General features: G+C 47.3%; 1 protein-coding gene across 1 annotated transcript in view; it reads left to right on the plus strand.

Annotated features, from left to right (window-relative positions):
- The window catches only part of TRAF3IP2 (TRAF3 interacting protein 2), a 58,908-nt gene extending 33,058 nt beyond the window's left edge, over positions 1–25,850 (plus strand). Inside the window, exons 6-9 of the mRNA XM_029595252.1 lie at positions 7,895–7,963; positions 16,996–17,112; positions 18,780–18,854; positions 25,416–25,850. Of these exons, the coding sequence (XP_029451112.1) occupies positions 7,895–7,963; positions 16,996–17,112; positions 18,780–18,854; positions 25,416–25,562 (408 nt within the window). The 3' untranslated portion in view covers positions 25,563–25,850. The remainder of the gene's footprint in view (positions 1–7,894; positions 7,964–16,995; positions 17,113–18,779; positions 18,855–25,415) is intronic.
- The last annotated feature ends 511 nt before the right edge of the window (positions 25,851–26,361 follow it).

Raw genomic sequence — 26,361 nt, forward strand, 5'->3', positions numbered from 1 at the left:
ATGGAAGCATCAGCTCCTGTAAGGTGCAATAAAAATATGTAAATTAAATTAAAATAATACAGCAACCAAGGCATGCATCATTACATAAGATAAATCTCCATGAGTGAGGTGATCACATTTTCAAATGACAAAAAGTTATTCAAATTTGTTAAATCACAACCAGATTGTGAGGACTTGCAGGAGAACCTTGAGTGACTGGGGATGTGGTCATCTAAATGGCAGATGAAATTTAATATGAACACGTGCAAAGTGATGCACATAGGGAAAAATAATCCCAACTACAGGTACACTATGCTGGGTCCTTTATTGTGAAAAAAATTCAGAGCTGAGTACGTCACTCGTAACAGTACCCCCTCCTTTACGCCCTCCCTCTTGGAGGTCGGGGTTTGCCCGGATGGGCACGATGGTAATTCAGGAGGAGAGTTTTGTCCAGGATGTTCTGAGCTGGTTCCCACGAATTCTCTTCAGGTCCGTAACCCTCCCAGGAAAGGAGGTATTCCCACAGGCGGCTCCTTCGGCAGACATCTAGGATTTCGTGGTCCTTGTACATCGTATCAGTTTCTGCCACCAATGGAGGTGGCTCAGGGGCTTTCCGGGCAGACCAAGATAGGATCACAGGTTTTAAGAGCAATACATGGAATGTATAAAGTTTTCCCAGCATAGGAGGCAGCTGAAGCTGGTATGTAATGGGTCCAATGCGTCGGGTAACAGAGAAGGGACAGATGTATCTAGGAGCGAATCTCTGAGACAGAATTCGAAGTCAGATATACCGAGTACTTAACCAGACTTTCTGGCCAGGGAGGAATTCAGGAGCGATGTCGACTGTCAGCAGTTCTCTTGGCCATAACATTTTAAGGGCATCCACGGTAGCCTGTGCCGCAGGGGATGGCACTGATAGGGGTATGGGCAGCAGTGGTCATGGTTGTTTCCCATTGACAACTGACAATGGTGATGTTCCAGTAGCAGTAGCGATGTGAGAGTTGTGAGAAAATGCTCAGGATAGGAGGTCTGACCAATTATCTTGTCGGTCATTGATATAAGTGCGCAGGAAGGCCTTCAAGGAGCGATTCATTCTCTCGGCTTGGGGGTGATAGGTGGTCGTTAAGCTGATGTTAATACCGAATTTTCGGCAGAGGGAGTGCCAGTACCTGGCAACAAATTGAGGACCTCGATCAGAAACAATGTCCTTGGGTAAGCCATGCAGTATAAAGATATGGTGGAAGAATAAACGTGCTAGCTCTGGAGCAGATGGTAGGCCCGGTAGAGGGATGAAATAGGCCATTTTTGAAAATCGGTCTATGGTGATCCATATTACGGTGTGACCCTTTGAAGGCGGCAGATCCACGATGAAATCCGTAGACAAGTGAGTCCATGGTTCTTCGGGTGCTAGAAGTGGTTGTAAAAGACCCCAAGATCAACCGACCGGGGTTTTTTGTTGTGCACAGATGTTACAGAATTTGACATATGCTTTCGGTGTGGGAGACCATGGTGGGCCACCAGAAGAACCGCTGGAGCAATGCCAAGGTTCGTGCTTGTCCTGGGTAACCAGTGAATTTGGAATCATGTGACCAGCGAAGAACTCTTTCTCAGAGTCGTCGGGGCACAACCGTCTTTCCAGCAAGAACTGGATGAGTGGCAGATAAACAAATACAGGCCGGAGTGTCTTCGGGCTCGCAGGATTGTGATAAGGAATCAGCCCAGAGGTTTTTGTCGGCTGGGCAATAGCGGAGTTCGAAATCGAATCTGGAGAATAACAAGGCCCGTCGGGCTTGACGGGCATTGAGGCGTTGTGCTTGACTCAAATGTTCCAGATTCTTATGATCGGTGAACACAGTAAATTTGTGTTGTGCACCCTCTAGCCACGGGCACCACTCTTCGAGAGCCAATTTTATGGCGAGCAGCTCCCGATCCCCTATGCTGTAATTTTGTTCTGCAGATGAAAATTTGCGGGAATAAAAAGAACAGGGAACTGGAGTCAAGATGGCGGCCGCATAAGTCCATACAGACACTTCGGCTCCGCGTGAAACTTTGTTCCGTGCTTTTTCCTTATTTCCTCAGTATATTTGGAGATTCCTTTACAAAGAGATGCCTCATACAAAAAGAAAAGCACGGGTTCATGAGATTTTTACCTCGACTCCAACATCTGAAGGAAGGCAACCATGGATAGAGGAGGCGTCTGCGAGGCCTGCTGTTTTGAGACTGGAGGGAAGGGCTGCTGGCGTGGTCGATGAGGGGCAGACGCCGACAGCCATGGCCAAGGAAGCCCCGGAGCGCCTAGATCTCCCAGCCCATCATCTGGACCTCCCAGAAGAACGGAGGAAATTCTGGGAAGACCATCTATCCCAGTTACCTCACCGACCTCGGTTGCCCCAAGAATTGGCAGTGAAATGCTGAGTAATTCGGAGAGCCCGTTGCAGGGCTCCACTGGCCGGAGAGACGAGGATCGGTAGGGGAGAAACCCAGACGCTGGCAGGAGAGACCTCCTGGAGGTAGGAGTGAAAGTTTTGGATATCTGTGAGGTGTATAAGATGAGCATACCAGAAAAAATAACCTTGTAAGAGATTTGGAAACTTTTACTAACTATGGATAAGTCCATTCATACATTAACAATGACGTTAAAAGAAAATATTGGTAAAGTCCAGTGCCTTGATAATAAAAAAACATCTATGGAAACTTCCATGAAATAATTGGAGTCTGAAATAAAGAACGTTAAAGAAGTCCAGGCTAATCTAATCAAGTCAGAAATTTCACATTCAAGTAATTGGAGGCATTGGAAAATGTGGCGAGGAGGCCCAATTTAAGGTTTCTGAATTTCCCTAAATCTCGACTGATACCATCTAAAGATTTGTTTAAAAGTCACCTGATTAATATTTTGAAATTTCCAGAGATGGCTATCCCAGCAATATAAAAAATGTATTATATACCATCATAAAAGGATAATAAGGAAACTGGGGCACAAGGACTAGAAGCGGCCTCATCTTTAAATCTAACTGAGATGTTGGAAAAGTCATTTGAAATGCCTATTGAGACTAGGGTAACTCTCCTGGTAACTTTTACTTTTATATCCGAAAGAGACTCAGTACTCAGACTTTTCTTTCAAAATTCAGTTCAGCAATTTTATGTTCAGGTAGTGTGAGTCTTCCCAGATATTGTGAAAATAACTCAGGAGAGAAGAAAGAAATTTCTTGGTATGAGAAATGAGGTAGTGACTAGGGGAACAAAATTTAATGTAAATGCATCACTGTTTTTCAAAATGCTAAATACATCTTTGTAGAACCAATACATCTCCGTGAGTATCTAAACCCACACTCCTAATATATTTCTCCAGGGGGGGATAGGCTAGTAAAGAGATGACAGTGGGAATATTATGCGTACCTGTATTAATATTGGTATTTCCTCAAAATATCTTTATAATCTTGACTCCCTCCTATCTTATGATATTCAGAGATGTATAATTTCTAATTTAAATATAAATCTAATGTGGATTATATTTTTTATTTTTCTTTTTTTTCTCTGTATTTTTCTGAGAACATTATTCAGATGTTATTATTTGAAAAATTCAATAAAAAAAAAAAAGAACAGGGAACTATGGTACCAGAGGTGGTGTGTTGGCTCAGGACTGCCCCAGCCCCAATGGTGGAGGCGTCAACTTCGACCAGGAACGGACGGTTTGGGTTGGGATGGTGCAGACAGGACCCATTCTGGAAGGCTTTCTTCAGAAGATGGAAGGCTGCGACGGCCTCAGGAGGCCAATTTTGCGTGTCTTGACCCTTATGAGTCAAGGCTGTCAACGGGACAGCCAGGGTTGAATAGTGTGGGATGAAATGACTATAGTAGTTGAGGAATCCCAAGACGCGCTGGAGCGCCTTGAGGCCCACCGGCTGTGGCCAATCCCGGATTCCTTTAGTTTGGCTGGATCCATGGAGAACCCTTGCCAAGAGATTATGTAACCAAGGAAAGGTAGGCTGGATTTCTCGAACAGGCATTTGTCCAATTTCGCAAACAGATGGTTTTCACGAAGGCGCTGGAGAACAGTTCGAAAGTCAGCGCGATGAGTGTCAAGGTCTTTGGAAAAGACGAGGATATTGTCCAGATAAGCCACAACTTTGGTGGTACAGTAAATCTCTGAAGATTTCATTCATCATTCTTGGAATACTGTGGGCGCGTTACAGAGGCCAAAAGGCATCACCAAGTATACGTAGTGCCCGTCCCAGGTGTTAAAGGCAGTTTTCCAAATGTCATCGGGGCGGATTCTTACCAGGTTATACGCCCCGCGTAAGTCCATCTTTGTAAATATGGAGGCACCCTGGAGGCGATCAAATAATTCGGAAATTAATGGCAAGGGATATTTATCCTTACGGGTGATGGCGTTTAGGCTGTGGTAGTCAATACACGGTTTAAGTGACCCGTCTTTCTTGGTCACAAAAAACAATCCCACCCCAGCGGGAGACGTAGACGGGTGAATTAATCCCTTTGCGAGATTTTCCTAGATATATTCCGTCATAACATTTGTCTCGGGTAGAGACAGAGGGTAGGTGCGTCCCCGAGGAGGCGTGGTTCCTGGAAGGAGGTCGATTGGACAATCAAACCTTCGGAGAGGTGGAAGGAGGTCTGCCTTTTGCTTGGAGAACACATCCTCAAAGGCTGCATACGGAGCATGTATGCCAGAGGATGTAGTAGCCAGAGGGACCACAGGTGGCAGTATCACTTTCTGGAGACAGGACTGGTGGCAGGTGGGACCCCACTCCACCAGTTGCAACGAACCCCAGTTGAATTGGGGAGAATGCTTCTGTAGCCAAGGGAGTCCAAGAACTATGGGATGGTTGGATTTCTCCAACACTAGTAATTCGAGTTCCTCAGTGTGTAAGGCTCCAGTGCGTAACTGGACAGGTTCTGTAGTCAAGGAAATTTGGCCAGGCAACTGTTCTCAGTAGATGGAAGCTATTCATAGCGACATTTCAAGCGAGCGGGTCTTTATGCCCAAAAGCTGAACAAGATCCTTGAGAATGAAATTCTGTCCTGCTCTGGAGTCTACCAGAGCAAGAACCAGAAAGGACTGGGAATCCCAGATCAGGGTAACTGGTACAGATAACTGAGGGCCGGAGAAGTTGCACCCAAGTTCAGGACCCCTACTGAACTTGGGCCAAGGAGTTTCCCGGACGGATTGGACAAGTCTGTAGATAGTGGCCAGGTGCTCCGCAATACAGACACAGACTGGTTTGTCTCCACCGGAGGCACTCTTCCAGTGTCAGCCGCCCACGAACCAACTGCATAGGCTCTTCAGTCTTGACCACCTTGGTGTCACTGCTGAGAGCAGGGTTGGAAATAGGTGGTGAACGAGAACGGACCCGCAAAGGCTTCTTGGGCATCTGACTCTCCCGGTGGCACTCTTGAAGACGATGGTTGATTCGGCCTGCCAAGTCTATAAGGTCTTCCAGAGAGGAAAGGAGCTCCCGTGCAGCCAGCTCATCTTTCAGCTGCGGGGAGAGTCCATTCAGGTAGATAGCTTGGAGGCAGTCTTCCTGCCAAGCGAGCTTAGTAGCCAAAGTTCGAAACTCAATGGTATAGTCGAAAAGACTTCTTTGACCTTGACGAAGATGTAGTAAGCTGGAGCTTGCCATGGCATGTCGCCCAGGATCATCGAAAGTCCATCTGAATAAAGCCACAAACTGAGCCAGTTCGTTCAACAAGGAATCTGAGCGTTCCCACAGGAGGGAAGCCCAGGCCAGCGCTTTTCCTTCAAGGCGGGATAAGATAAAGGTGACGTTCATCAACTCGTCCTGGAAGACTTAAGGATGTAGAGCGAATTGCATATAACATTGGTTAATAAACCCTCTACAGAGTCTGGAGTCACCATTGAAACGTGGAGGCACTGGAAGTGAAAAAGGCTCAAGGCATCGATGGAATTGGCTGTAGATGAGGAGGAGCCGGAAGAGGAACCAGATTATTAGTAAGGGCATCAAGCCAGGCATGAAGACGATCCATGGAGGAGGCCAGTGCCGCAAGAAACTGCTGCTGTTCTTGTACCTTGGAGGCCAGGCCTGGGTTGGCCTGGAGGGCACGCAGTTCCACAGAGTCCATGGTCTTTGCAACCTTTTGCATCGGAGGTGGACCCTTGGGCCGAGGTGGGGTTGACGCAACCCGTAGGTGAGGACCTACGGGTCCCCACCATTGGCAGGTGGAGTGGGCTGAAGGTAGAGGCCGCTGGAGCTTCATCTATACCAGCCCTCGTTCCCCGCGGGTTGAGCCTTTGGGTGCCGGGGCCGGCAGGACTTAGGTGGGCCTCGAGATAGGTTTGTAAGAGAAGTTGGTTCAGCCCAGAGACAGCAGTCAATAGTTGGTGTAGTCCTACCCTGGACTGGGTATGGTAGTGGAACTCGGGTGCCAATGGAATGGAGAGTAGCTGGAGGCGCTCGAGCAATGATAGGCTGAAGCCTGATAAGTGCACGTCCAGGGAGTAGGCTAGGAGAGGCATCAATGACAGGCTTGGATCAGGGCCGGCGGGAAGTGGAGGTCTTGGCAAGCAATGTAGAATTCTGAACACGGAGAAGTCTATAGCGTAGTCATCAAGGTGATGGTCTGATCATGGAGAAGTCAAGCGTAGTCGAACGTAGCAGAGGTCTGGGTCTGGAGATAGGCAGTAGAGTATTCAGGTGTAGCAGAGGTCCAGGTCTGGAGATAGGCTGAAGCGTATTCAAACAAAGCAAAGTTGATATCTGTAGAGTCCGTCCAACACATAGACAGGGCAGGAACGATGAAGACAGGAATCGGGAACAATGAAGGTCAGGAACACGGAATAGAGAGGATTCTCTATCAGCAAAGAGTACTTGGAGTACAAGGAGACCTGTTGCAAAGGCAACGCTATGGAGCGAGGCCTGAGCTTAAATACACTGGAGAGTCTGACGTCATCATCCGGGGCTGCGGCCAGGTTCCCGCCGCAGACCCTTCAAAAAGATTAGCGATGTGCGCCGCGTGCCTAGGGAGAGGTGCGGCGTGAGTGGCGGCGTCTCTCCGCGGACCACGCGGAGAGGCCCGACGAGCAATGGCATCTTGACTGGCAACACTGGGGACTATGGCAGAGCCAGAGGTACCGGGGGCGGCCCAAGGTCGGAGTCGACAGCCTACCGCCGCTAGCGAGGAGGAAGCAGGAGCTGGAGTTCGTGTAAGAAGGTGAGGGGGCCGTGCCGCGGGTCTGTTGTGGACGGCACGTGTAACACCTGTATTGAATTCCAGCTGCCATTCAGATGTCCACATCTCAAAAAAGGCATCGCAGAACTAGAAAAAGTGCAGGGTAACAAAAGCAACTGTGGAACAGCTTCCCTATGAGGAAAGGCTACAGAAGTTAGGGCTGTTCAGGTTGGAGAAGAGACGGCTGAGGGGGGATATGAGAGAGGTCTATAAAACTTTGGGGGGGGGGGTGATAAAACTTGGGGGGGGGGGCAAATAGGGAACGGTTATTTACCCTTTCCAATAATACCAGGACTAGGCAGCACTCCATAAAACTTACTGGTATTCTTTCAGTCAGCACACAGTTAAGCCTTGGAATTTGCTTCCTCAGGATGTGGGCAAGGTTAGTAGAATAATTGGTTAACAAAAAGGTTTGCACACATTTCTGGAGTACAGGTCCATTAACAAGTTTGAGTCAGAGAGACTTGGGTTCCTTTGTTCCTTACTTCTGGGAGCAAGCAGTAGAAACTGGGGTCTGCTGGATGTGTCAAGTGAGCTGGACTGGTCACTGTCAGAGAGAGGAGGCTGGGCTCGCTGGATCCCCAGTCTGACCCAGCATTGACACCTTTTTTGTTCATAAGCACTAGTGAGGGCATTACAGATATTTGTTAGGAAATGCGTACATGGTGGTGCAGGCACCTGCTAGTCTTGCGTTCTTCTCTTGCAGATCGACATGTTTGAGGACACCGTGCGGGGCATTGACATCATCAAATGGATGGAACACTACCTGAGTGACGTGAGTACAGCACAGCACCTTCATACCCTGGGGAAATGTTTAATGTTTTTATGGTGCTGTGCCCTGGGCATTATGGTAAGGGCAAGACAAATGATGAATTAGAGATCCCTCAGGCCAGCCACAGAGGACTCAGAACTTCAGAGTTAACAGATGAGCCTCATAAGAACATAAGAAGTGCCATGCTGGGTCACCCCACAATATCCTCTCTCCAATCCAGGTCAAATGTCCCGGTGGATCCTAATAAGTGGAGCTATTTCTTGTTGCTCTCTCCCAAGGTTAACAATGGCCCTTCCTAGCCTCTGTGGATCTCTGCTGATATGTTTATAGCAAGAGTGAGAAGTTTCCCTGAAAAGATGAATTACCAGGATGAGAAACCATGCTGTGCTTTAACGGGGTATGGAGTAGTGTGAAGCACGTCCCCCATGTTCTCACTAATGGGTGAAATGTGACCGAAAAGAATGCTTCAAATGCGCGAGTTCCAATCCCAGTCTGGTCACAGTCTCTGGGAAAGCCCTTTCTTTCCCTCTGCCCTATGGTCTTCTGTTGTGCACTGTCCTGTGACTCTTTGCATCTCTTAACCCAGTAACATAGGGGTCGATTTCCAAAGAGTTTGGTTGGGCTCCTAACTTTCGGAGTTAGGCTCCTAAATTGGCCCTTTTGAAAATTTACTAGGGCTGAGTGCCTAACTTTAGGCTCCTAGTTTCATTAGACTCCCAAATTTAGGAGCCTAAAACGTAGATGGCTACGGGGGTGGAGTTAAGGCGGGAAGCACAGTTAGGAGCTTAGAACTGATTTTCAGAACTGGATGCCTAATGTAGGAGCCTAAATCTAGGCAAAGGAATAGCAGGCCTGAATGCAGGAGCCTAACATGGTCTGAAATTTCAGCCGAAAACAGACACCTAATTTAGGGGCTTAAATGTAGGGGATCAGATTTTGTTAAATATCGGCCCCAGTGTGGTTGTTCCATGTCCTGTTTGGGCTTCCTCTGAACACCGAGCGGCAAACCTGTCTCCTCACACAGGGTTAACCTGTGTGCTTGCATTCTGAAATTTCAGAGAATAAACAACATAAGTTTAGTGTAATAAGCTCAATATAAACCTATTATGTATCTGGGGCCAGAGGAATTCTTAGCTGGTGTCCTTTTCCCAGGTTCTCGTATATCTGAGTTTCTTTTATTCAGCGGTTTCCCTCATCCTCTTGGACACTTGAAGAGTCCTCTCGCATAACATTTCAAAGGCTGTCAACTTTCTGCTCTGCAGCTCCGCTAGTTTTTTCCTGCTAGAATATCCTTTAAGCTGAATAAGCTTGCACATGGTGACAGAAGTCTTATTCCATCAATTCTATGCATAACTCAACAGACACATGCATAAGTTGGCGCAGCTCAGGCTACTCCTGGATTTTATAAACTGTGCAGCGAGAGCCACCAATCACTGCCGCGAAAGTGCACGTGTAGATTTCAGTACAAGTATACTTTTTAATGCAGGGATCCGCTTAACTTGTGCACCAGTTCTAGAAAAATGCTTGCATATATTTTACACATCATTCTATTTATTTATTGAAAAATCTTTTATGTACCACTTACACAATGGAGATGGATCTAAGCGGTAATTGTAATATGTGCCTATAACCTTCAGTTTATGTGTGAAGAGTAGATATTTTCTAAAGTTGGCTGATGTATAAAATACAGGAGATCACAGAAAGGGGAAGACAGGCGACAATATCTGGAAAAGCTAAGAGAAGCTGGGAAGGTAGTCAGGAATGCAAAAATTAAAATAGAAGAAAAATAACAAACACAGTAAAACGGGGGACAAGACTTATTTTAGATTTGTTAGGGATAGAAGGAAGTGCAAAAGTGGCATTGTGAGACTCAGAGGTGAAAGGGAGGAATATGTAGAGGTTAATGAGGAAAAAAACATTGCTTAACAAATATTTCTGTTGGGTTTCACTGTGGAAGTGCCTGGAGCAAGACCACATAAAATGAGCCCAAATAAGATTGGCGATGAGGTAAACCTCCATCGATTCTCAGAGCAGTGTGTTCATGAGGAGCTAACTAAATTTAAAGTAGATAAGGCGATGGGGGCCGGATAGGACATACCCGTGGGTACTAAAGGAGCTCAGAGATGTCCTGGCAGCTCCGCTGATAACATAGTAACATAGTAATGACGGCAGAAAAAGACCAAAATGGTCTATCTAGTCTGCCCAGCAAGCTTCCCAAGGTAGTAACCGCCGCTCCGTGCAGGTTATCCCCATGTTTCTCTTAAGGATAGTAACTGTTGCTCCATGCTGGTTAAGCTTTTTTATTTATTCCCATCCTCTAGCCTTTTAGGGATCCACAGTAGGGATGTGAATCGTTTTTCTGACAGATGAAAATATTGTACGATATTTTCTCATCCGTCAGATATCGGGGGTCCCCGAAAGCGATAGGAAAACCCCACGAAATTTTCGTGTGGTTTTCTTATCGTTTTGGGGGGGCAGAAGAAAGGGCACACAGAAAAACAACCCCCAAACCCACCCCAACCCTTTAAATCGAATTATTTAGAATCCCCCACCCTCCTGACCCCCCCTCCAAAACCTTTACAAAGTACCTGGTAGTCTAGCGGGGGTCCCGGGAGCAATCTCCTGCTCTCAGGCCGTCGGCTGCTACTAATCAAAATGGCGCCGATGGCCCTTTGCCCTTACCATGTGACAGGGGCTATCAGTGCCATTGGCTGTCCCCTGTCACATGGTGGTAGCAATGGATGGCCCGTGCCATTTTTTAAGATGGCCGTCCATTGCTCCTATCATGTGACAGGGGCCGGCCAATGGCACCGATAGCCCCTGTCACATGGTAAGGGCAAAGGGCTACCGGCGCCATTTTGTTTACTGGCAGCCGATGGCCCGAGAACAGGAGATCGCTCCCAGGACCCCCGCTGGACCACCAGGTAATATAGAAAAGATTTTGGGGGGTCGGGAGGGTGGGGGATTCTAAATAATTAAATTTAAAGGGTCGGGATGGGGTTTTTCTTCTTTGGCTCGGGACAGCCGAACAAAAGCGCTCAGAACCGCGGGCAACGAAGGTTTCCCGCCTTGGTTCTACGAACACGATACCAGAAACAAGTCCAGTACCGATTCACATCCCTAATCCACAGTGTTTATTCCATGCCCTTTTGAAATCCTTCACAGTTTTAATTTTCACTACTTCCTCCAGAAGGGCAGTCGTGGTGACCTTTGCAATGCTTTTCTAGAGTCTGGAGTAGTTCCAGAGGACTGGAAAAGGGCGGATATGGTTCCTATTCATAAAAGGGGAAGTGAGGAGGAGGCTGGGACCTACAGGCCAGTTAGTCTGACCTCTGTGGTGAGCAAACTAATGGAGTCGCTGATAAAACAAAGGATAGTGCAGCTTCTGGAATCCAGTGGATTGCAAGATCCGAGGCAGCAGGGTTTTACCAGAGGTAAATCTTGTCAGACGAATCTGATCAATTTCTTTGATTGGGTAACCAAGGAGTTAGATCAGTGGAGAGCGCCAGATGTCGTGTACTTGGATTTCAGCAAAGCCATTGACACAGATCCGCACAGGAGACATAAATAAATTGTGTGCCCTTGGTATAGATCCTAGAGTGACTGACTGGGTTAGAAACTGGCTGAGTGGGAGGCCACAAAGGGTAGTGGTAAATGGAGTTTTCTCTGAGGAAGGGGGTTGTTACTAGCGGTGTGCCTCAAGGATCGGCCCTTGATCCTGTTCTTTTCAAATTTTTGTGAGTGACATAACGGAAGGATTGTCGGGAAAGATTTGTTTTTTGTTGATCATACCAAAATCTGTAACAGGATGGATAGCAAGGTGTTGCACTGTAGGTGGACCCTTGGCCTGGTGCAGGATTGGTACGGTCCTCTGGTCAGACCCAGAGAGCGCCTGCCATCAGGAGGCAGAGCACACAAGGAGACAGAGGCTAGCTGGAGCTTTGCCAGTAACAGTCCGGGGTTTCTGCAGGTTGAGCCCTTGGGTACCCGGACCGCCTGGACTTAGGTGGGCCTCAGATGGTCTCCCGGAGAGGTAGTGGAGGGGTATGTCCACCATGAGCAAGGGTGCACGGCTGATGCAGAGAGAATGGGCCAGACCTGAACTGGAAGCTCCGGAGACCTCAGGGAGGTAACAGTTCAGGAAGGTTCTCCGGGCAAGGCAGGCAGCACCTGCGGGTCTAGTCAGGTGAAGGCCGCAGGTGGATTCCAAGCAGGTTGGTCTGGTAGCCACAGTAGGCCAGAAGAGAGTGTCCGAGTGAAGCACAAGGGTCAGAGCCAGAGTATCAGTCCAGAAGTGGTCAGCCAAAGCAGGGGTCGAATACCAAGGTCAGTCCGAGCATAGTCAAGGCAAGTGAGGGTTGGTTCCAGGCAGCAGATGAAGAGAATGGTCAGGCAGGCAGAGGTCAGTTCCAGGCAGCAGATAAGAGAATGGTCAGGCAGGCAGAGGTCAGTACCAGAGATCAGTCCGAGGAGGTAGTACCTGAGTAAGGATACAGGAACACACGGAGACTTAGGAACAAGGGAACGCTGGAACGAGGAGACACTTGGAACACAGGCAAGATTACTATACCAGGTGTCGACCTGATTGCCAAGGCGGGGTCCTGGGGGACAGGGCCTCACTTTTATACTAAAGTCAGGTGACATCATCAGGCTGCGCCGCTGAGCTGGTTCCCGCCCTTGGCCCTTTAAAGCGTGGAGCTAGGCCTGATGTGGAGGGCTTAGGAGACGCCAACACAGAATGCCATGGACGGGAGGTGCTGGCGGCGGAAGAGGATGGCCCAGGACCCGCTAGTGCAGGAGCAAGGTGAGCAGACCTGGGCACAGGCCTAGTGCGGACAGGACGCTCAACACGAGGAAGGAGTGGAAAATATGAGAAGGGATGTAGCAAAGCTTGAGGAATGATCTAAGGTCTGGCAGCTAAGATTTAATGCAATAAAATGCAGAGTAATGCATTTAGGGTGCAAAACCCAAGGGAGAGGTACAGATTTGGAAGTGAAATTCTTCTAAGCACAAAGGAAGAGTGCGATTAGGGGTGACCATATCTGATGATCTTAAGATGACCAAACAGGTGGATAAAGCGATGGTAAAAGCCAGAAAAATGCCTGGCTGCATAAGGAGAGGAATAGTCAGCAGAAGAAGGGAGGTGATATTGTCCCTGTATAGGTCCCTGGTGAGACCTCACTTGGAATACTGTGTTCAGTTCTGGAGACTGCACCTTCAAAAGGATATAAACAGGATAGAGTAAGGTCCAGAGGGAGGCTAATAAAGTGGTCAGTGGTCTTCATTCTAAAGCATATGGGGACAGACTTAAAGATCTAAACATGTATACCCCAGAGGAAAGGCGAGATAGGGGAAATAGGATAGAGATATTCAAATATCTCAAAGGTTTCCATGCACAGGAAGCAAGCCTCTTTTAATAGAAAGGATGCTCTAGAATAAGAGATCAAGGGATGAGGTTGAAAAGGGGGTAGACTCAGGAGTAATCTTAGGAAATAGTTCTCTACAGAGAGGGTGGTGGATGTGTGGAACAGCTTCCCAGTGGAGGTGATAGAGACAAGGACAGCATCTGAATTCAAGAAATGCATGGCATAAGCACAGGAGATCTCTAAGAAAATGATGAGAATTATAATGCTAAATGAATTGGATGGTTGGGCAGACTGGATGGGCCACACATTCTTTTTCAACCGCCATGTTTCTGTGCGCATATCTCACTTATGGAAATACTTGTTTGAGCACGTCCCTGCACCAGTCAAGGCCTTCACCAGTCGGCCCACACCTTCCACCACTTCCTGTAGACTCCCCACCCAAAACCTGTAAGCAAAGGAGATTTCTGCAACTTGATGAGCACCTGTAAAAGGATGCACGCTTATTTGATGATCTATGCGCGTACTCCGTTTATAAAATAGTTCCAAACCACACACCAAATCGCCTTCAAAACACCATCTTTGAAGATGCAGATTTTTGAAAATTCACTTACCACACACAGAGGCCACTGGGTTTCCATGCACAAAACCCCACACACGTGTTTGAAAATGAATCCCCGAAAGTCTTCCACCCTGAGGAATGCTCCCTGATCAGAGAGCTGCACCCTCCAAGCATTAAAATTTTTTATAACTACTACTTAACATAAGGTTTCAAAGCAGCAAAAGAAAATAACAGAGAGAAAAAAATTCAGAATCCACATCAAGGGTTGCCATACGACATTAAGAAAGAAACTATATAAGCCGATAAATGTATAGATACTCCAACAAGCCCTCCAGAAGGAAAGAGCCAAGTCATAAAAAAAAAGAAAAATCAGTGCACCAAGCAACACAATTATACTTAAGCTGGTTTCTTATCCAGCTGAGACCGCTCTCCGGGGTCAAGCTCCTCACGTGGTATTTCTTCTTCTCTACTAGTTCCAGACTGACAGACGGCTGCAATCTGCTGCTCACTCACAACTCCCAGGCTTCTCTCCTTTCTCCGCTGCACGTCTCAGGGAGCTGTTCCACTTCTTCAACTCGCTCTCCACCCGCTGGAGCATTCCCCTGATCACACTCGCAAGGCTATGAAAGCGCGCCTGCAATGAGCAGCCTGTGACCAGGGGCGGCTCCACCGACATGCAGAGGGACCTGGGTCTCATGCTCAGCTCAGGCTGGCCAGGGAAGGGGATGCTATAGAGGAAAAAGCATTCACGGCACCTTGGAGGGAGGGAGGGAGTCATGGTCATCGTGCAATGGCCACACCCGTTGACTGAATTTAAAGCCAGTATTACTTCCTCTTTAATGTTTGCATTCTCATAATTATGTATATGTGTGTGTGTGTGTGTGTGCACGCAGATAGATAGATATAGGTTCAAACATGTGAAAAGAAAAAAATAAAATGTTCTAGGGAATCCCATATATCTCGAAGAACACCATCCAATCTCTCGTGTATAAAAATATTAATTATAGCTCAACCAGCAGGCATTTTCTTGGACCTCTCACCTCCGCAAATCCAACAAGTCACGTCTTACCTCACTCCAGCTTATCTTTGATACCTGTGCTGACAGAAAAGAAAGGAAGAGAAGCAAATACAAAGAGGCCCCACATACAATAAAGGGTGCTCTGGGTCCCACATCTTCCCTGATTAGAGTAGGGCTGAGTCAAATCTTGGGATATCTATTCAGCTGTTCCCAGCCATTAACTGTCTATGTTCATCCCACCATGCAGAATCTTCCCATTCCAGCTGTTTGCTGAAAAGCGTCGTCCGATTCTCTCCTTGCCACTTTCTGCATCCTGGAGAGTCCACGCACTTGCGATCTGCACTGGGCTAGCTCTTCTTGAGCTCTGTCAGAAGAAATGTCCGTGGGGATAGCTTCCCACACTTTCCATGCCTGAGCATGTAGTACTGTAGAACAGCCACTGGAGGGCTTTCAGCAGAGTGCTAGGAATTGGATTGGATTGTTTGTCGGGATGTTTAGCCTGAAGTTAACAAAGGGGATGTGGTGAGGATTTCTGCTTAAGAGAGATAGGGGAGATAGTTTTGAGGAGTGGCCTAGGACAGTATAAAACCTGGGTCCTTTTTTGGCAGGATGGGTCCTCTCTACTGAGTTTTGGATTTGAGAAGTGGGACCTCCAGGATGTAGGGGGGTCTTGAGAGGCCGGCCTGTGGGCTGGTGGGCCCAGGGACCCCTCCACTTTGGAGTGGGTCCTATAGGGGCTGTTCCCCCTCAAAGGGAGAGGTCTTGAAGCCAGGGAAAGGAAGAGGTATTTCCTCCTTCTGAGGAAATGAGCAGGAGTTGAAAACGATGAGGTTTTTCCGATCGGAGGGATGCCTTGAGGAAGTCCAGGTATCCTGCATACTGCTGGAAGGAGGGACACAGTAACTGGTTGATTTTAAAACCCCTACACGCATGACTTGGCCCAGTGTGCTCTGCGCAGATTTTAAAACCTGTGTGGGTAGGCGCGTATCTCCCACTATGCACACATATCCATTCATGTTTATTCTCCAGTTTTTTCCTGTCCTTTATTTCCTGGCTATTCTAGCCTCCAAGTTCATTCCCCCTGTTATTTGTACCTGCGCTTCGGCCTTCTTGTTATATGGTTTTTTGTTAAGTTAACCCCCAAGTTTGATGTAAACCGGCCTGATATGAAGCTTGTCATGAAGTTCGGTATAGAAAAATGTTAAATAAATAAACAAATAAATAAATAAATAAATAACTATCCAAAGTAGGGTGTGGGCGGATCATGAGCGGGCCGAGTCTGTAAAATGAAGTCAGCACGTAAGTATTTATGTGCATGAGGGCGCACCGTGGTCCCCTACTGCGTAATTTTACTTCTGCTATGGACACCATGGGTAATAAAAAAAAAAAACTAGGCAAGTCAGTGGTGTTTTAAGGGTCTGGGCTAATAGGGTAAAAGGGAGGCAAGTTAGCTGGGGGGTTTAGGAAACCCTCTCCTTTACTGAGGCAAACTGGGAATGGCGTGCATGTCTACTAAAACTCCCCCCACTTACACCCATGAGCTTCCATTTGTGCGCAGATGCGCACATCAATGTAAAATCGTGTTCACATGTATGCGCGCATAGCCGATTTTATAACACACGCACATATACATGTGTGTGTTATAAAATTGCCGCATCCACGTGCACGCGCCTGTGTCTTAAAATTTACCTCTAACTGCGAGGAAAGGTGCCTCGATGTGGGGGAGCTGTGAGTGGAAGATGGAGATGGAATTTGAAAGGAGTGTAGGTCTCTCTTTATGCGTATCTGTGTGATGCCTGCATGGGGCTTGGATGAAGATCCGCTCGTCAGCTGTCCGTGCTATGTTATCGCTTTCCATGCATCAGTGTGACACCTGCCTGGGGCTCTCACGAGGACGGGAACAGCTGCTGCACCAGTTTTCTTAGCTTCATAATAGTGAGTGAGGCTAGGAAGGAGGAGCCTTCAGAATCTTTAAGCACTAATACCTGCAATGACGAAGCTCCTAGTGATTTCGTTTGTTATAATTACCGGCTTTTTCTCAGTGGTGACCACTTTTTTCCCTAACCAATGCTCTTCTCTCTGTTACGAACAGAAGACAGTGATGATCATCATAGCCATCAGCCCAAAATACCTGCAGGATGTTGACGGGGACGACTCCCTCCTGATGAAGGACAAGCATGGTCTGCACACCAAGTACATTCACAGAATGGTGAGGGAGGGGTGGCAGCGACTTTCTATTCACTCTGCTTGGAGGAACGGGCTACTGGGTAGAGCAGTGGACTAAGAAGCAAGGCAACCATTGTTCAAATCCGGTTTCTCCCACTGACACTCTTTGTGACTTTCACACATTGCATCAGATGCTCACTTAGACTGCCAGCTCTGTGGGGCAGGTACATATCACCATTGTATAGTGCTGCACAAATGCAGGAGCACTGTATGTTTCTTGATGAATCACAGCTTATTACATTAGTAGAACTTTTTAAAAACGCAGAAAGTGTAACCTTCTAGATAACCTTGGTTGAACCCCCAGACATTTCTCATGCTCTCAGATTGACAATTTTGCCCTCCGTTCTACACCTTCATCCCCCCCCCCCCCACACACACACACACACACAAATCAGTCAACACCTTTCCAAACTGGAAAAGTGTCCTGTCTTCCCAAGCATCTAACTCCACGCAACGTATGGTGCCGATAGGTCTACCCATTTTAAACTTAGAAGTGTGGGGATTGGGATGGGGAACGCGCAGATTTCTTATTTGAAAAACAATTGCTAATTTCACCCATTTCCCACACCTCCCCAGAGCACTCACCAACTTTCAAAGCTGCACAGGTCTGTCTCTTCCCTTCCCCCACCCTAGAGCCTGACTTCCTATGCAGTCTGGTGGGGTTAGGCACAGCGGTTTCAAAGTTATGAGCGCAGAAACCCACATGCACCACGCAAACCTTCGCTGGGATTTCATAAGCCTCTTTTTCCTAAGCAACCAGTCGGTGTCACAGAATAATATTTCTTGCCCTCTCTGTCTTGCAGCTGAAGATTTTAGTGGAAGTGATAACATTGTTTTTTTCACTCACGTCCTGGTGTCACTAAGGCACGATGATTCCAGTTTTGAGGGGGAAGCTGTGTAGGATTGCAGGACAATGCTTGATTTTCCAAGCCGGTATAATACATGTAAAAGAGGCTGGGGCCATGTGTGCATAGAAGTACATGTGTACCTTTACGTAAATTGCAGGGAGGCATTCCGGGGGGGGGGGCAGGACCAGAGCTGGAACTCACGTGCATACGTTTTTATTTTAACAGGTTTGCCTGTAAATTAATCTGCATAAATTACAGCCACTGAAGAGGAAGAGTAGCTTTATGCAAGTTAATGTTACCTGAATGTATGCACAGAACTTTGCTCTGAAATGCTGGCTAACTCCGTGTGTATAAGTTACATGCAGAATTTTTTCCTATGATTCCCTGCTGTGTGGGAGGGGGTGTGGGGAGGTGAGGTTACATGGGATGTACATATGGGGGGGCTGTAGGTAGATGTGTGGTGTGTGTTTGTGAGCTTGGAGAGGGTTCTATGTGGGTAGGTGAAGTCCTCCCTGTCTTCGCTCCCCATCACCTCATCCTGTCTTACTCCCAGAATCCTTTCTTTCCCTTGCCAGGCTGCTCCTGCAGTTGAATAGGCTCGGCCAGACCACTCCTTCAGCAGTCGGTTTGCTGAGCGCTGCTGGGTTGCTCTGGTGCCAGTCTTCAGTGGCATGGCAGAAGAGGATTCAGTGACAGACTGGGGGCTGGAGGGCTGCGCTCCATCGGGCCACTCTGCGGGCAGTGTTCAGCTATGCCATGTGAATCTTCTGAATTAAATAAACTCCATTGTTTGTGGTTGTAGATGCAGATTGAGTTCATTGAGCAAGGAAGCATGAACTTCAGATTCATCCCGGTGCTCTTCCCCAACGCAAAACAGGTGGGTATCAGCTCCGCTGAGATGGGAGAGCTGCAGCCACCTGCCTCTCGCACCAGACATGACTTACTGCTTCAGAAGCACCCACTGAATGCAGACAGGTGACCTGACTGGGACTAGCAGAAAGGATCTGGTGGAAGAATCCCGATGCAGCCAGGCATCGGGATCTGAACCCCTGGGTATTACGTGCATGTAGGATGTCTGTGTAAACCATGCAGGAGACTCCCCTAGGCCTTCCACACAGATGCAGTGTCATAACATAACCTATCTGGGCTATTAAATTGCATTCCTCTTCCCGTTCAGTGCTCTCTGCTCCTGCCATTCAGAGCCATTCTGGTGAACACTTATCTCAACGTCCTGCTTCTCTTCAGTAGAGCCCCATGGCTGCCCTTCAGATGAGATTGATAACCCCCAAGGGGGAAGAGAAAGGAAGCCACATCCCCCTGCATGTGTGGCAGAAGTGACACCAGGGAGTGGCCTGCCCAGAGATTTTCTCCTGCTCAGCTTTTTTTTTCCCATATTGTCCTCTCGTTTTCCTGACGAGCTGTTTTACATATTGTGCTGCTTTTTCTAAATCGTACATTTCTTTTTTTATTCAGTTTATTCTGTTGTGGCTTGATAGATCTGCTGTTTGGAAACTGAACTTTAGTTTTTACTTGGCCCCTGCTTAGTAGGAGCTTCTCCCCACAGGGAAACGCAGAACATTTTCAGCAGTGACACAGCAGAAGGGTTGTCAGGAAAGGTTTGCCTTCTCGCGGATGATATCAAAATCTGCAACAGGGTGGACACTCAGAAAGGGGTGGAAAACATGAGGGAGGGATATAGCAAAGCTCGAGGAATGGTCGAGGGTCTGGCAGCTAAGGTTTAATGCTAAAAAATACAGAGTAATGCATTTAGGATGCCAAAAACCCAAGGGAAAGGAACAGTATTGGAGGAGAAATTCTTCTAAGCACAAAGGAAGAGTGGGATCTGGGGGTGACTGTATCTGATGATCTTAAGGTGGCCAAATAGGTGCATAAAGTGATAGTAAAAGCCAGAAAAATGCTTGGCTGCATAGGGAGAGGAATGGTCAGCAGAAAAAGGGAGGTGATATTGCCCCTGTATAGGACACTGGTGAGACCTCACTTGGAATACTGTGTTCAGTTCTGGAGACCGCACCTTCAAAAGGATATAAACAGGATAGAGTAAGGTCCAGAGGGAGGCTACTAAAATGGTCAGTGGTCTTTGTTCTAAAGCATGTGGGGACAGACTTGAAGATCTAAACATGAAAACTGATGGAGATTCTTCTGAAGGAAAGGATAGTGGACTCTCTACAATCCATTGGATTGCAGGATCTGAGGCAGCATAGTTTTACCATTGATTTCTTTGATTGTGTGACTAGAGAATTAGATTAAAGACATGCGCTGGATTTGGTTTACTTGGATTTCAGCAAAGTTTAAGAGGCTCATTAATAAATTAAGTAGCCTGGATTAGAAACTGGGTGAATTATCGCTCTGAGGTGAGAGGGGTAATTAGTGGAGTGCCTCAGGGATCGGTCCTAGGGCCAGTTCTGTTCAATATCTTTGTTAGTGATATTGTGGAGACATTGAGGGGAAAGTTTGCTTTTTTGCGGATGACACTAAGATCTGCAACAGAGTGGAACTCCTGAAGGAGTTTAAGAAAGCTTGAGGAGTGGTCTAACACTTGGCAGTTAAGATTCGATCTTGCTATTCTTCGTTCTTAATAAACAATATATCACAACAATTCCTGAAAAAAGGACCACCATCCTGTGCACATATGTGTCAGTCCTATTTCTATTCACTGGTTCAGAAATATCATTAGTACTTACAAAAAAAGAAAGACTTTTGCCAGCATATCAATAGCTCATTATTTAAATGAAGATAACAATGAAAAAAAGAAAGATAATTGGGAACAATGATTAGAAATAGGACTGGCATATATGTGTGCAGTGCTTAGATGAAGGCCAGTGTAATGGTTCTTTCTTCAGATATTGCTGTGAAACAGTGTTTGTTAAGAATGAGGAATAGCAGGATTGACTTATTTATTTAGATTTTTTTTTTATATTCCACTTTTTGCACTTTTTTCAGCACTTCAAAGTGGATTACAATGTGTTGATTGAAAATCTTTGCTTGAGAGACTTAATTTTTTTTAAAGATTCGGTGCCAAAAAGGGCAGAATCCCGGACTTGGGTGAGCAGAAATCACTGGGAGCAGTATGGGATAGGTGGTGAAGAGCTGAGGTGCACCAGCCAGGGGAGGGAGCTTAAGATGATAGTCTCAGAAGATGTCAAGGAGGTGAAACCGTGTGATAACGTGGTGGCCATAGCCAGGAGGCTACTAGCATGCATAGAGAGAGGCATTACCAGCAGAAAAAGAGGCCATTGGTGAAGCCTCTCCTGGAGTACTGCTTCAGTTCTGGAGGCCGTATCTCAGAAAGGATATAGAGAGGCTAGAGAGACGGTCCAGAGAGAAGCAAACAAAAGGGTGCAGGGTTTGCAGCAAAAGCCCTAGGAGATGAGACTTAAGGACTCTAAAGGAGAGGAGAGACAGGGAGGATACGATACCGACATCTGAAAACATGAAAGGGATTAATAAACAGGAGGGCAAGCTTTTCCAATGGAAAGGAAGCTGCAGAACTAGGGACCACAATATGAAGCTCCAAGGGCATAGATTCAGAAACAATGAGGCATTTTTTCACAAAGGGTGGTGGACGCCTGGAACACCCTCCCGGAGGAGGTGGTGACAACTGGGACAGCAATGAACTTCAAATAAATTCATGAGATAAACACATGGGAACCCTAGTAGCACGAGAATAGTAATGCAGCCCAAGGCAGTGGTGATATAGGACAGAGTACAGCAGCCCCACCTCATCTGGCAGCCTCTGTGCTGCTTTGGAGGATCAAGGACACCAGGAAGCAGAGCATCACCTTTGAGAGGCAGATTTTTATATTACGCTTTTCGGCACTTCAAAGTGTACATCAAAGCAGATTACATTCAGGTACTGTAGGTATTTCCCTTTCCCCACAGGGCTTACAATCTAATTTTGTACCAGTGATGTGTTGTTCTCTCGCACTCACTACGTATCACCAAGGCTGTATGCGCAGGAGAGTAGGGATAGAAATGCTATTGATATTGGTGAATCGTTTTCTAGGAATATAGATAGCTGGGTGGCATGTGGCTGTGAGGCTCGCTTGGTAACTTGCCTGCCTGGTGCAAAGGTGGCGGAACTCACCCATCACCTTTGTCACAAGGGCTGGGGTCAGGAAATACTCTCTCAAGAGCAAGGCAGGACCATAGGGCCGGAGCTGGATCTGTCTTCTGCCTAGCCAGCCCCCTTCCCCCAGGTTGAGCCCTTGGGTTCTGAGGGCCAGCAGGACTTAACTGATCAGCCTGGATAAGTTGGCCAGGAAAGGGCAGACATAGGCTGGAGGTTGTAAGCAGAGACAAACTGGAACAGGTAAAGAACTATGGACTGGATACTAAAACAGTCAGCGAGCTGTGGACTGGAGACTGGAACAGGCAAGGACTAGATACTGGTGACTGGACTGTGCAGTACATGACAAGACCAGACAAGGACAGGACCAAGGCAGACTAGGGTAGGCCCAGACAAGGGCAACAGAGAACACAGAAGCCTGAGGGCACAATGCTGGAGGCCCAAAGGCTGGTAAGCAAGGTAAGGCCTAAATAGGCCATAGAGCAAGGTCTAGGGTAATACCAGGTCAGAAGGCCACAAGGCAAGGTAAGGTCTTGATAGGCCACAGAGTAGGGTATAAGGGATCAGAAGACCTAGAGGCCACAAGGCAAATTAAGGCCTAGATAGACCACCCAGCAAGGAACTATGAACAGGAGGGACTGGAAGCCACAAGGCATAAAGCAAAGCAAGAGAGGCCAGGTCAGAGAGCTAAGGGTGACTCAATGAAACAGCAGCTGGGTTCTGGCAAGGCAGGATTAAATGGGGCTGGAACTTGGGTGTCGTGCAGACAGTAAGGCAGAGCTTGGCAAGGCTGAAGATGAAGCTTGCTGAGGACCCCTGGTGGAGAGGAGGCTGCGTCAGGTGGCCAGTGAGTAGATAGCTCAGAACAGAGCTCACTGGAGGCATCTGCTGGTGAGGAGGAGTAACAGCAGGCTGTATCAGGATATAATGAGGCTGCAAGACAGGCAAAACCATGACAGCCTAGATATGATTTTACAGAGTGTTGGGGAGAAGCCAGCTGTTGTGGTCTATTTGGGTACCAATGACATAGGAGAGTGCAAGAGGGAAGGTCCAGAGGCTACATTTAGGCTTCTAGATAGTAAACTAAAATCCAGAATCAGCAGGGTGCTCCCAGTTTGACTTGCAAGACCCCAAGAACAGGTAGAGCACTGAGGTCTCCATGCAGTTAATGGCCTAACGCAGGGATAACGCGAGGTATTTCAAACACATTGTGTTTTTCAGCTGCTGGCACAGTGCTTATTAATAAATATTTATTTATTTATTTATTTATTTATTTAAAATTTTTATATACCGACATTCATCCAGGATATCATATCGGTTCACATTGTAACGCAAAAACAAACGCACGGCATGGCGCTTTACATTGAACAGTAAAAAACATGATAACAAGGCATTAACGAGAGGGGGGAACAATAATATGGGAAGTTTTGCAATAAAATTATATACAAGAATTGCAAATATGGGCTGACTAGAATGCAAATGCATGCTAATCAGCTCATTAATAGCCTAAACCAGGGGTTCTCAACCCAGTCCTCAAACACATCTAGCCAGTCAGGTTTTCAAGATATCCACAATGTATATGCATGAGATAGATTTGCGTACACAGTCTCCATTATATGCAGGTCTATCTCATGCATATTCATTGTGGCTATCCTGAAACCTGACTGGCTAGTGTGTCTTGAGGATTGGGTTGAGAATCCCTGGCCTATATAATGCAAATCAAATAATGCGGTTTGCCTCAAAAGGGGCAAGGCCTGTTATTTGATTTGAAGTTAACAACAACTCAAGAATTTTAGCTATCTTCCTCCAGGAGCATCAGGAAGCTAACACATGTCCCTATGCTCCCGGGTGCCTAAGCTTAAGGGGGGGCCGCATGGGCCCAAGTAAGCTCCCACCCCCCAGAAACTAAGAAACATCTCTCAGGTCTCCATAGAGACACTGTCCCATCACCTCTCGCTGCCCCTGGAGGTGCCCATAGTAAAAAATATAAGTAATAAAAAGTTTTAAGATCCCCAATCCCTCTCCATCAAGTACAAACTCTGGCCCCTGAAGGCCAGGCTGCCCACCCTCTGGACGCCTCCAGAATTGATCATTGTAGCCCTGGTGATGTAGTGAGGTCCCAGAGCACCCCCTAAGCTCTGGGCCTAGTGGCAGCCATTTTTCAATATGGCGTCGGCTGGCCCTATCACGTAAAGGGGCAAAGGCTGGATTCGGCCGGCACCAATTTTGAAAAATAGGCGACATCAGGCCAAGAGCCTAGGAAGCACTGCAAGCCCCCGCTACCCCACCAGGACTCAAATTGTACGTTATGGTCGGGTAGCGGGACGGTGGATTAGGATGGGAGGTAAGGGTCCCAGCTTCTGGGTTCAGAATTTGTGCTTGAAGGGAAAGGGATTGGGGGTGGGGGCTGACCAGGATCTTTATAAAATGTTTTAACTTTTTTTTCTTACTGTGCCCACTTCCAGGGGCAGCGGTGGGGGGTGGGACAGGTGCTATATGGAGATCCCCAGAGGTTTTTTCTTAACTTTCGGTGGGGGGGGGGGGGGGATTATTCGGGACTGAGCAGTGGTGGCCTCACAGTCCCAGGGCTGTTATTGGGTGTATTTTGGAGGGCCATTTACTACCACAAGGGAAAATACAGCAGGATTCACAAAACGGCAGTGCCAGGTACCACCAGTTTGTGAATCCCACAGTATTATTCCCTCTGGGATCAGTACTGTGGCTTAGTAAATGAGCCACTTGGACTGAAAGTCCTCTAGGATAGGGAAATACCTATTATGCCTGAAATAATTTATCCTGGGTTCTGGTTTGGAAAGGCGAGTAATCAAATCCAAAATCAACAAAGTCGTCCCACTCGACATGGTCCATATTTTCACTGTTAGTCTGCTTTAGGGTGAGAAATTCAAAACGTTGTCATCATCCCTGGAAAACAAACCATACAAAATTTTGGTTGCCGAGAGCATGGACAAAGCTACACGAGGCAGGACTACTTTTGGAGAGTGAACCTTCCCAAAAACTTCCCAATGTGGATAGAGGTTGGGGCAATGTTGGCCACCACTCCGACCCAAGAGCCCTACGGCCCTCCCCACTCCAACCTCCTGCTGCCACCACAAGCAGCTTGGCCTAGAGCCAGGAGGGCAGAGAGGGACAGAACAAGCTGACAAAGGATGGGGCACAGACGCTCCACAATCTGCACCCTGCATCCCCCCCCCCCCCCCGCTCCATCTTCCAAAACACCTTATGAACATGGGTGATGTTATGGGGAGGTTTGCCTCTCTGAAGATGACAATATCAGTATAGAGGTATGACCCAGACAGAGTTATCGAGTGTGCGTTGTTTCCCTGTTTACAGGAACATGTGCCGACCTGGCTCCGGAACACTCACATTTACAGGTGGCCGATTAACAAAAAACAGATCCTGCTGCGCTTACTGAGAGAGGAAGAATATATCGCACCTCGCATTGGACCTCCACCTACCATCCAGGTGATGCCCCTCTGAGCAGGACCTGCTGTACTAGGATGAAACTTCTGCTTCTGGGCAGCGGGAACACTTTCTGACGGGACTTCATTTGTATTGTGTTGGAAAACCTGTGTGTTGCCATGCAGGGAACTCGCACCCGTCAAAGCTTCCCCTCAACGTCAGAGACACCTCAGTCTGCAGTGAAGCTCCCAGCTTTCTTCACTTTTGTGACCAGCAAGAACCTCCACTCACTATGACCTCTGTACCCTCCTTTCATGAGCTTTTTACTGACCAAGTTCAGCATGAATATTAAGATATTTTACTGTTCCTGGTTTTAATGTCTCTATTGTTCAGTTAAGTTCTAGAGCAAAATTTAATTATATGTGGTTAGATAAGAGATGGGTGGGGTGTTGGGGGATCAACTAAATCGGGCATCTGGTATGCTGACCTGCCTAATGGGCCGATACAGAAAAACCCGCGGGAGAGCCGGCAAGCTCCCGATCTCCCGACGCACGCCCAGGCCACATTCCTGGGTGCGCGATTCAGTAAAAAAAAAAATATGCTAATGAGGGCCCGCGGTAAAATGAGGTGCTAGGGACACTAGCTCATCTCTAGCACCTCCTTTTTGACAGAAGCAACGGCTGTCAGCGGGTTTGACAGCCGACGCTCAATTTTACCGGTGTCAGTTCTCAAACCCGCTGACAGCCATGAGTTCGGAAAACGGACGCCGGCAGATTTTTTATTACTTTTTTTTAATTTTTTACTTTTTTTTATTTTTGGGGCCTCCGACTTAATATCGCTACGATATTAAGACGGAGGGTGTACAGAAAAGCAGTTT

The sequence above is a fragment of the Rhinatrema bivittatum genome, chromosome 3, assembly GCF_901001135.1.
Source record: "Rhinatrema bivittatum chromosome 3, aRhiBiv1.1, whole genome shotgun sequence".
In the NCBI taxonomy this organism is placed as follows: Eukaryota; Metazoa; Chordata; class Amphibia; order Gymnophiona; family Rhinatrematidae; genus Rhinatrema; species Rhinatrema bivittatum.